General features: G+C 43.2%; 1 protein-coding gene across 1 annotated transcript in view; it reads right to left on the reverse strand.

Annotated features, from left to right (window-relative positions):
- Positions 1-12,146, reverse strand: part of cep57l1 (centrosomal protein 57, like 1) — an 87,112-nt gene that overhangs the window by 18,027 nt on the left and 56,939 nt on the right. The window contains 1 exon segment of the mRNA XM_038799200.1: positions 1,539-1,616. Within this exon segment, the coding sequence (XP_038655128.1) occupies positions 1,539-1,616 (78 nt within the window).

The following is a 12,146-nucleotide window of genomic DNA, read 5'->3' on the forward strand; positions in this document are numbered from 1 at the left end:
TCCCCCACCCACCCACACTCCCACCTCTCTCTCCCCCACCCACCCACACTCCCACCTCTCTCTCCCCCACCCACCCACACTCCCACCTCTCTCTCCCCCACCCACCCACACTCCCACATCTCCTCCCCACCTCCCTTTCTCGTTCACTGGCCCCGGCCACTGCTCCCCTGCTCTCACCTCTGGCCTCCAAGTCAGCCTTCCCTCTGCCCCATGGTTGCGGCCTACTTCCAATCAGAGGACAGCTTCTCAGTGCAGTGTGAAAACTGTCTTCGATTGGACAACCTGGAAAGACAGCTTTTTTTCCAAATTTAAAATGGCCAAACCGATCGGAACCCCGGATAAGGTCCACAGAACATCTGGATAAATCCCATGGAGCCCCAGGGTGCTGCGGAACCCAGTTTGGAAAATGCTGTTCTGAAGGACCCATGCTCACTTTAGGTATTCTTTTCCTTTTGAAATACTTGTAGAAGCTCTTACTATCTGTTTTTATATTTCTAGCTAGCTTTCTCCCATGTTCCAATTTCTTCCTCCTTATTCCTTTGTCATTAGTTGCTGGTTTTTAAATTCTATTCAATCTTTTGTCCCTAATCTTCACAGAATTGTACACTTTTTCTTTCAGTTTGATATATATTATCTTTAACTTCCTTAGTTAGCCAGCGATGGTGCATCCTTCTCCTACAGCAGGGGTGGGCAAACTTTTCTGTGCAAGGGCCACATTCAGAAATTCACAATTTTAAAGGGCCGCATAGTATATTAAGAAAATAATTACTTCACCCGGTTATGATTCTGGGCGCCTCATACAGAACATAGAACAGTACAGCACAGAACAGGCCCTTCGGCCGTCGATGTTGTGCCGAGCAATGATTACCCTACTCAAGTCAACGTATCCACCCTATACCAGTAAGTAACCCAACAGCCCCCCCCCACCCCTCCCCACCATTTAAAATTTTTTTTTTTTTTAATGACTTGAAAATGAAAATCGCTTATTGTCACGAGTAGGCTTCAATGAAGTTACTGTGAAAAGCCCCTAGTCGCCACATTCCGGCGCCTGTCCGGGGAGGCTGGTACGGGAATCGGACCGTGCTGCTGGTCTGCTTTAAAAGCCAGCGATTTAGCTGAGTGAGCTAAACCATCCCCTAGTGAGCTAAACCAGCCCCTAGTGAGCTAAACCAGCCCCTTGGTGGGCCGCATAAAGACCTTTGGCGGGCCGCATGCGGCCCCCGGGCCGTAGTTTGCCCACCCCTGTCCTACAGTCTTTCTTTCTCACTGGCATATATATTTTCAGAGTGTGTAAAACATCTCCTTAAATGTCCTCCACTTCATCTCTATTTTCCTAACCCCTCAATCTAATTCCTCAATACACCTGAGTCAGCTCTGTCTTCATACCCTTGTACTTGGCAACAATATTCAGAAAAATAACTTTGTACAACTTGGTACAATTGCATATCTCTCTTAACATCATCACCCTCCCAAGAACATTCTTCTATCTTCTCTCTGTGCAAGAATAGACATCCTAAAACTTCACTTTCGAAACTTACTGTGCCAGCGACAAATGGAAATTCAGCAAGGCCTGTCCTAACACGAGGTGACCAAGAGGGTTTTTCTCTCACCTCATTCTGTAAAACAAAGAGATTTCTTGTTTAAAAACAATTAGAAGAACTAAACGCATGCAGTAATAAATGCTGAACAACCTCTTAAAACATATTTGAGCAAAATGCTGAGAATGCTGGAAATCTAAAGCATTCTTTCAGTTTGACATTACTAGTTTTATTCAGTCAAATAAATAAAAATAAGGAACAGAAGGATGTACCATTTCTATTACTTCTTCTTTCACTACAGTAAGAAGTCTTACAACACCAGGTTAAAGTCCAGCAGGTTTGTTTTAAACACAAGCTTTCAGAGCACTGCTCCTTCCTCAGGTGAATGAAGAGGTATGTTCCAGAAACATATATATAGATAAATTCAAAGATGCCAGACAATGCTTAGAATGCAAGCATTTGCAGATATTGAATCTTTACAGATCCAGAGAGAGGGGTAACCTCTTTAACCTGGGATTACCCCTCTCTGGATCTGTAAAGGTTCAATTACCTGCAAATGATTGCATTCCAAGCATTGTCTGGCATCTTTGAATTTGTCTATATATATGTTTCTGGAACATACCTCTTCATTCACCTGAGGAAGGAGCAGTGCTCCGAAAGCTAGTGTTTAAAACAAACCTGTTGGACTTGAACCTGGTGTTGTAAGACTTCTTACTGTGCTCACCCCAGTCCAACGCTGGCATCTCCACGTCATGGCTACCTTCTTTCACTAGGCATCAATCTTGTGAACTTGTGGGGAGGCAGTGGCATAGTGGTTTCGCTGGACTAGAAATCCAGAGAGCTAAAGTCATACTCTGGGGATCTGGGTTCAAATCCTGCCATGGCATATGAAATTTGAATTCAATAAAAATCTAGAATTAAAAATCTGAATGGTGACCATGAAAACCATTGGTGATTGTCATAAAACCCATCTGGTTCACTAATGCCCTTTGGGGAAGAAAATCTGATCTACATACGATTCCAGATCCACAGTAATGTGGTTGACTCTTAAATGCTGGCCTAGCCAGCGATACCCACATCCCATAAAAACTACCTCCAATGCAAATACTGTATATCCCTCCTTAAATAAGATAAAAACTACACAGTGCTCCAAATGTGGTGTCATCAATGCCCTGTACAGTTGTAACTATGCTTTCCTAGTTTCATACCCCATTCCCCTTGTAGGCCAACATTCTATCTGTCTCCCTAATTACTTTCTGTACCTGCAAGCTAGATTTTTGCGAATCATGTATGAAGCCACCCAGATCTGATAACCTCAACTTGCTGGCGGAGTCAATGGGCCTGCTAGACACTGGCTTCCTGACGCCAGACCCCCTGAAATTGGATGGTAACTCTTAACAACTAGTGACTGGCACACATCCATACCAACAGTCACAGCTTCTGAAGTCATAGAACATACAGTGCAGAAGGAGGCCATTCGGCCCATCGAGTCTGCACCGACCCACTTAAGACCTCACTTCCACCCTATCACTGTAACCCAATAATCCCTCCTAACGTTTTGGACTCTAAGGGCAATTTAGCATGGCCAATCCACCTAACCTGCACGTCAGATCGGCCTTCTTGAAAGTGAACCCACGGAAAACAACGGGTCCTGACCGAGTCCCTGAACATGCAATCAGATCCTGCACAGACCTATTGGTGGATTTGTTCGTGGACATCTTCAACCTCTCCCTTCTCCATTCTGAGGTTCCCACCTGCTTCATAAGAACATAAGAACTAGGAGCAGGAGTAGGCCATCTGGCCCCTCGAGCCTGCTCCGCCATTCAATTAGATCATGGCTGATCTTTTGTGGACTCAGCTCCACTTTCCGGCCCGAACACCATAACCCTTAATCCCTTTATTCTTCAAAAAACTATCTATCTTTACCTTAAAAACATGTAATGAAGGAGCCTCAACTGCTTCACTGGGCAAGGAATTCCATAGATTCACAACCCTTTGGGTGAAGAAGTTCCTCCTAAACTCAGTCCTAAATCTACTTCCCCTTATTTTGAGGCTATGTCCCCTAGTTCTGCTGTCACCCGCCAGTGGAAACAACCTGCCCGCATCTATCCTATCTATTCCCTTCATAATTTTAAATGTTTCTATAAGATCCCCCCTCATCCTTCTAAATTCCAACGAGTACAGTCCCAGTCTACTCAACCTCTCCTCATAATCCAACCCCTTCAGCTCTGGGATTAACCTAGTGAATCTCCTCTGCACACCCTCCAGCGCCAGTACGTCCTTTCTCAAGTAAGGAGACCAAAACTGAACACAATACTCCAGGTGTGGCCGCACTAACACCTTATACAATTGCAACATAACCTCCCTAGTCTTAAACTCCATCCCTCTAGCAATGAAGGACAAAATTCCATTTGCCTTCTTAATAACCTGTTGCACTTGTAAACCAACCTTCTGTGACTCATGCACTAGCACACCCAAGTCTCTCTGAACAGCGGCATGCTTTAATATTTTATCGGTTAAATAATAATCCCGTTTGCTGTTATTCCTACCAAAATGGATAACCTCACATTTGTCAACATTGTATTCCATCTGCCAGACCCGAGCCCATTCACTTAACCTATCCAAATCCCTGAGGGACACCACTAGCTACTGATTTCCAACCAGAGAAACACCCATTAATCCCCACTCTTTGCTTTCTATTAATTAACATATCCTCTATCCGTGCTACTACTTTAGCCTTAATGCCATGCATCTTTATCTTATGCAGCAACCTTTTGTGTGGCACCTTGTCAAAGGCTTTCTGGAAATCCAGATATACCACATCCATCGGCTCCCCGTTATCTACTGCACTGGTAATGTCCTCAAAAAATTCCACTAAATTAGTTAGGCATGACCTGCCTTTTACGAACCCATGCTGCGTCTGCCCAATGGGACAATTTCTATCCAGATGCCTCGCAATTTCTTCCTTGATGATAGATTCCAGCATCTTCCCTATTACCGAAGTTAAGCTCACTGGCCTATAATTTCCTGCTTTCTGCCTACCTCCTTTTTTAAACAGTGGCGTCACGTTTGCTAATTTCCAATCCACCGGGACCACCCCAGAGTCTAGTGAATTTCGGTAAATTATCACTAGTGCATCTGCAATTTCCCTAGCCATCTCTTTTAGCACTCTGGGATGCATTCCATCAGGGCCAGGAGACTTGTCTACCTTTAGTCCCATTAGCTTGCCATCACTCCCTCCTTAATGATAACAATCCTCTCAAGGTCCTCACCTGTCATAGCCTCATTTCTATCAGTCGCTGGCATGTTATTTGTGTCTTCCACTGTGAAGACCGACCCAAAAAACCTGTTCAGTTCCTCAGCCATTTCCTCATTTCCCATTATTAAAACTCCCTTCTCATCCTCTGAAGGACCAATATTTACCTTAGCCACTCTTTTTTGTCTTATATATTTGTAAAAACTTTTACTGTCTGTTTTTATATTCTGAGCAAGTTTACTCTCATACTCTATCTTACTCTTCTTTATAGCTTTTTTAGTAGCTTTCTGTTGCCCCCTAAAGATTTCCCAGTCCTCTAATCTCCCAGCAATCTTTGCCACTTTATATGCTTTTTCCTTCAATTTGATACTCTCCCTTATTTCCTTAGATATCCACGGTCGATTTTCCCTCTTTCTTCCGTCCTTCCTTTTTGTTGGTATAAACCTTTGCTGAGCACTGTGAAAAATCGCTTGGAAGGTTCTCCACTGTTCCTCAACTGTTCCACCATAAAGTCTTAGCTCCCAGTCTACCTTAGCTAGTTCTTCTCTCATCCCCTTGCAATCTCCTTTGTTTAAACACAAAACACTAGTATTTGATTTTACTTTCTCACCCTCCATCTGTATTTTAAATTCCACCATATTGTGATCGCTCCTTCCGAGAGGATCCCTAACTATGAGATCATGAATCAATCCTGTCTCATTACACAGGACAAGATCTAGGACCGCTTGTTCCCTCGTAGGTTCCATTACATACTGTTCTAGGAAACTATCGCGGATACATTCTATAAACTCCTCCTCAAGGTTGCCTTGACCGACCTGGTTAAACCAATCGACATGCAGATTAAAATCACCCATGATAACTGCTGTACCATTTCTACATGCATCAGTTATTTCTTTGTTTATTGCCTGCCCCACCATCTCGTTACTATTTGGTGGCCGATAGACTACTCCTATCAGTGACTTTTTCGCCTTACTATTCCTGATTTCCACCCAAATGGATTCAACCTTATCCTCCATAGCACCGATGTCATCCCTTACTATTGCCCGGATGTCATCCTTAAATAACAGAGCAACACCACCTCCCTTACCATCCACTCTGTCCTTCCGAATAGTTTGATACCCTCGGATATTTAACTCCCAGTCGTGACCATCCTTTAACCATGTTTCAGTAATGGCCACTAAATCATAGTCATTTACGATGATTTGTGCCACCAACTCATTTACTTTATTCCGAATACTACGAGCATTCAGGTAAAGTACACTTATGTTGGTTTTTTTACCTCTGTTTTGAATCTTAACATCTCCAGTTTTATTCCTTTTGTTATTACTGGGCCTATTCACTGTGCCCCTCTCAGTCACTGTACCTTGTACTGTCGCCCTTATGGATTTCTGACTATGTCTTCTCTGCCTTGCACTTTTCCCCTTACTTCCTTTTGTTTCTGTCCCTGTTTTACTACCTTCCAACTTCCTGCATTGGTTCCCATCCCCCTGCCACATTAGTTTAAACCCTCCCCAACAGCTCTAGAAAGCTGTTGTCAAGAAGACAACTATTACACTGGTGCCAAAGAAGAACCAGGCAATGTGCCTCAATGACTACTGTCCAGTGGCCTTGACATCTATCATTATGGAGTGCTTCGAGAGGTTGGTCATGAGACACATCAACTCCATAGTCCCAGAATGCCTTGATCCACTGCAATTGGCATAAAGCCAGTTGGTCCACAGCAGACACCATCTCCCTGGTTCTACACGCATCCCTGGAGCATCTCGACAACAAGGACTCCTACATCAGACTATTATTCATTGACTACAGCTGTGCCTTCAACACCATAATCCCAGCCAAGTTTATATTATAATTCCAAAACCGTGGACTTGGATCCTCCCTCTGTAATTCAATCCTCAACTTCCTGACCCATAGACCACAATCAGTAAGGATAAACAATAACACCTCCCCCACGACAGTCCTCAATACCGGGGCCCTGCAAGGCTGCGTACTCAGCCCACTACTATACCCTTCTAACACATGACTGTGTGGCAAAATTCAGCTCAAACTTAGTCTACAAAACTAGGGAGCTGGTCATTGACTTCAGGAAGCAAAGTACTGTACACACCCCTGTCTGAATCAATGGGGCGAGGTGGAGATGGTTGATAGCTTCAAATTCCTGGATGTACACATCACCAACAATCTGCCCTGGGCCACCCACCTCAACGCTATGACCAAGAAAGCACAATGGTGCCTATAGTTTCTACAGATGCACCAGTGAAAGCATCCTATCTGGCTGCATCACAGCTCGGTATGGCAAATGCTCGGCCCAAGACCATAAGAAACTACAGAGTCGTGAACACAGCCCAATACATCATACGGACCCGCTTCCCATCCATTGAGTGTATACACCTCCTACTCCCTTAGGAAAGCAGGCAGCATAATCAAAGACCCCTCCCTCCCGGGGTATTGTCTCTTCCATCGGGCAGAATATACAAAAGTCTGAGAACAGGCACTAATAGATTCAAAAACAGCTTCTTCATTGCTGTTAACAGACTCCTGAATGACCCTTTTATGGATTGAACTGATTTCTCTGCACATCTTCTCTACTGAGCAGCACTATACTCCAAATGCGTTACCCGATGTCTATGTATTTACTTTGTGTATTTATCGTATGTCCTATGTTTTTCTCATGTATGGAACGATCTGCCTGGGCTGTACGCAGAACATACTTTTCATTGTGCCTCGGTACATGTGACAATAAGTCTAAATCAAATGAAATCAAATCACCTCTCAACTCCACAAAGCCGTCTGATTTTAAAAATCACTGACCAATGCCTGCCCAGTAGTCTAAACACAGAAAGTCCATCATGCTGCACCATCATTCATTTCCAGGATTTACATAGCAACCCGGAACTGAACCCTGCCACAACCGAAACATACCGAGTTCTTGGACACTGGAAATCACGTGAAACAATATTTATTTCTTTGGTTCTTGTATTGTAAAACTCTTCTGTTTTCTATCTCCTTTTAGAGAATGCGTTTGTGGTGGGAAGTTGATACTTCCACTGCTCCCCTGGGGAATGTGAAATAAACTAACCTTCTGAGTTAATCATAAAGCGGATTTTCTGTGGATTATTAATAAATTGGATCTGAGGGATTGGGATACCATGCCACCGTATACTTCAAAACTTATTCAAAGCACTTTCTGCTTACGGACAGGTGGTAGGAAGAGTATAGATCCTAAATAGTTGAGGCCCCAGCACTAATCGCTCTGGCATCTGACTAGTTCCAGACCTGTCCCTTCATCCAAGTCATTAGTATAGGTCATAAATAATTGAGGCCCCAGCACTGTGTTACGGTCAGATCCCAACAGTGGCTAAGATACTGGACCAGAACTGCAATGCTTTAAAAAAAAATTTAAGACTGTGCAGAAAGATCGATTCACTCCAGGAATGATTGCATAAGAAATAGGGCTTGGTTATTTTTACAAACAAAACTTTATTGAACAAAAGAAAAACAATATTTAAGTTTCTAAACTTCAAACCTAACAACATCAGCTCACTCCAACTCATGATTTCCCATTAAACAGCACATAACATGGCATATAGCCCTATTCTCCACTTACACAGGATAAACTTGATACGTTCATTCACAGAACATATTCCTGCTGGTAGTGAAGCTCTTTCAGACACCTTTCCGAATACTTCTCTCAGTGGGAACTTTACATGACCTCTCTTACATGATCCAAGATGGCGCCTTCTTGCAAGCTGTGCCCAGCATACCCTCTAATTCTATCTTTTACTCTCGTTCTGTGCTTCTAAAACTTCATTATATTCTGCAGTCTCTCCTTCCTTCCCTATGTATGGTATGCATTGTTTGCACAGCATGCAAGAAACAATACTTTTCACTCTATACTAATACATGTGACAATAATAAATCAAATCAAACAAAAAAAAAGGTTGTTTTCCAAAGCCTTCTTTCCCACCTGTTTGGACAGGATTTTGCTCTCTCTGAGCTCCCTCCAGCCATCAAACTATGGTTCTGCCCAGGGATGTCTGGGCTTGAACTCATCCTTGCTATCTGGGCTTTTGATTGTCTACTCCTGTTTATACAAAAGAACAGGGCCATGCTATGAATATGCAATTAACCTCCAATTTACAGGGGGAAAAAAGGCCATCAGACTCTGTAATGGGCTAATGGCTGGCAGACCAGAGTGTCCCGTGGATCTTGAGTGAATCACCCCAGCTGAACTAGGTATCCTGTTTATTCCTATTAATGAGTTTAAGTCTGAATGGGACTCAGGCCAGGTGTGGCCATATACCTCTGACTCAGTGCTAGCAGTTTTACCTTCAGTCTGTTAGCCCCTAAATTGCCCATTACACCTTTGATCCAATTTCCTAACATCTCCCTATCGTTACAACTGATCCCTCTGGCATCTCACTAGTTCCAGATTGCCAATCTGAAAATTACCCATTTATCCCAATCCTGTTTCCTGTTGGCAAGCCAATCCTCTATCCATGCTAATATATGACCCCCAACACTATGAGCTCTCATCTTGTATAGTATTATGGGCCAGGGTTTAGAGAACCCCAAAGTATGAACAGGTAGACGAGGGTAGAGCAGTTGATGTGGTGTATATGGATTTCAGTAAAGCGTTTGATAAGGTTCCCCACGGCCGGCTATTGCAGAAAATACGGAGGCTGGGGATTGAGGGTGATTTAGAGATGTGGATCAGAAATTGGCTAGTTGAAAGAAGACAGAGAGTGGTAGTTGATGGGAAATGTTCAGAATGGAGTTCAGTTACGAGTGGCGTACCACAAGGATCTGTTCTGGGGCCGTTGCTGTTTGTCATTTTTATAAATGACCTAGAGGAGGGCGCAGAAGGATGGGTGAGTAAATTTGCAGACGACACTAAAGTCGGTGGAGTTGTAGACAGTGCGGAAGGATGTTGCAGGTTACAGAGGGACATAGATAAGCTGCAGAGCTGGGCTGAGAGGTGGCAAATGGAGTTTAATGTGGAGAAGTGTGAGGTGATTCACTTTGGAAAGAATAACAGGAATGCGGAATATTTGGCTAATGGTAAAATTCTTGGTAGTGTGGATGAGCAGAGGGATCTCGGTGTCCATGTACATAGATCCCTGAAAGTTGCCACCCAGGTTGATAGGGTTGTGAAGAAGGCCTATGGTGTATTGGCCTTTATTGGTAGAGGGATTGAGTTCCGGAGCCATGAGGTCATGTTGCAGTTGTACAAAACTCTAGTACGGCCGCATTTGGAGTATTGCGTACAGTTCTGGTCGCCTCATTATAGGAAGGACGTGGAAGCTTTGGAACGGGTGCAGAGGAGATTTACCAGGATGTTGCCTGGTATGGAGGGAAAACCTTATGAGGAAAGGCTGATGGACTTGAGGTTGTTTTCGTTAGAGAGAAGAAGGTTAAGAGGTGACTTAATAGAGGCATACAAAATGATCAGAGGGTTAGATAGGGTGGACAGCGAGAGCCTTCTCCCGCGGATGGAGGTGGCTAGCACGAGGGGACATAGCCTTAAATTGAGGGGTAATAGATATAGGACAGAGGTCAGAGGTGGGTTTTTTACGCAAAGAGTGGTGAGGCCGTGGAATGCCCTACCTGCAACAGTAGTGAACTCGCCAACATTGAGGGCATTTAAAAGTTTATTGGATAAGCATATGGATGATAAGGGCATAGTGTAGGTTAGATGGCCTTTAGTTTTTTTCCATGTCGGTGCAACATCGAGGGCCGAAGGGCCTGTACTGCGCTGTATCGTTCTATGTTCTATGTTCTATATATCATGGGGTTCACCTGACCCACAACTTGAAATAGATTTTGGTTATGGGGAGCACACGGCCCACTTTACAGGTGTGATGCAACAGAGAGCTAAAGTATGTTTAAAACAAAACAATGTTTATTCTATGAATCCTATTAACATTTTATAAACACACGGTAAACAGTTTATCAACTACCAATCCTGACCACCCCCCCTAAAGACACAGTTAACTATAGATAACCCTTGATAACTTTCCAAACAACATCCACAAGTTAAACCATTTAAAAATAAAGACAGCAGGTTTACATTCTCTACAGAAACAGGTATTACTTTGAAATCATCAAGTCATCTTTAGATTGCAGAGAGATCATAACACCTTCTTGCTGTGAATGCAGTTCTTCAACTGTGAAAACGAAACCAAAAACACACTGCAGCTGCCAGCTCAAAAACAAAAGTGAAAGACACACAGACAGCCCAGCTCCACCTACATACTGGCATCACTGCAGCTATTTGATAAACACCCATTTCTTCAAGGTACATACACCTGACAATAGTGACCGTTTGTGTGTTAGCTTATTGAATGCCTTTTGCAAATTGAAGTGCACTACATCCATTGGTTCTCCTTTATTCACCCTGCTTGTTGCATCCTCAAAGAAATCTTAATTGATGAGTTAAATAATATCCCTTTCACAAAACCATGTTGACTGCTAGAGTGTATTATAATTTTCTAAATGTCCTGCTACTGCTTCCTCAGAAATAAATTCCTGCATTTTCTCAATTATAAAGTTAGTTTAACTAGCATATAGTTTCCTGTTCCATATCCCTTTTTTATTTGAATAACAGTGTTATATCTGCAGTTTTCTAATCCACTCGGATCTTACTAGAATCTAGGGATTTTTGGAAGATTACAACCAATGCATCCAGTAAGTCTGTAGCCACTTCTTTGAAGGCCTCGGGATGCAGGCCATCAGGTCCAGGGGACTTCTGAACCTTTAGTTCCATTAATTTTCCTAATACTTTTTCTCTAGTGAGCGTCATGCAATAGTTTCTTGAATGTCAGTGACAGATCTACTGCAAGAAAAATACAGTATATATAAAATCCACCCCATTTCCACTGTTAAAAAAGTTTTTCTAATGAAGCATTTATGCATGAGTTTCCTCAGCCTGGTGCCGCATCGCATGGTGTATCCTTTGCAGCATTGACTCATGGAAACAGTTTGAATTTTGATGAATTATATAGTATGGTGCTTTTGAAATCAAGGGAAAGATTTTCCACCAGGGAGTTGGAATTCCAACATTGGAACCATTTCTGGATCTTGACTGCATTCTAGGAGATGGGAGGAGAATGTGGTCACAACCCACAATTTTTGTCACGGTCGGGAGCGAATTGACTGAAATGAGTTAGGCAGTCAAATAGCACCAGCAGGCACATAACAGAAGTAGGACTCAAAGCGTGGGCCTGATTTAAAGGCACAATAGCAGCTATTATAGTGGCAGCTGCTGCATAACATTGGAAGCCAGAAGTCAGGAAAGGCAGATGCTTGGCACCCACAATATCGCTGCCCCACGGTTTAATGCTGCAGCCCTG

The sequence above is a fragment of the Scyliorhinus canicula genome, chromosome 6, assembly GCF_902713615.1.
Source record: "Scyliorhinus canicula chromosome 6, sScyCan1.1, whole genome shotgun sequence".
NCBI classification, from domain to species: domain Eukaryota; kingdom Metazoa; phylum Chordata; class Chondrichthyes; order Carcharhiniformes; family Scyliorhinidae; genus Scyliorhinus; species Scyliorhinus canicula.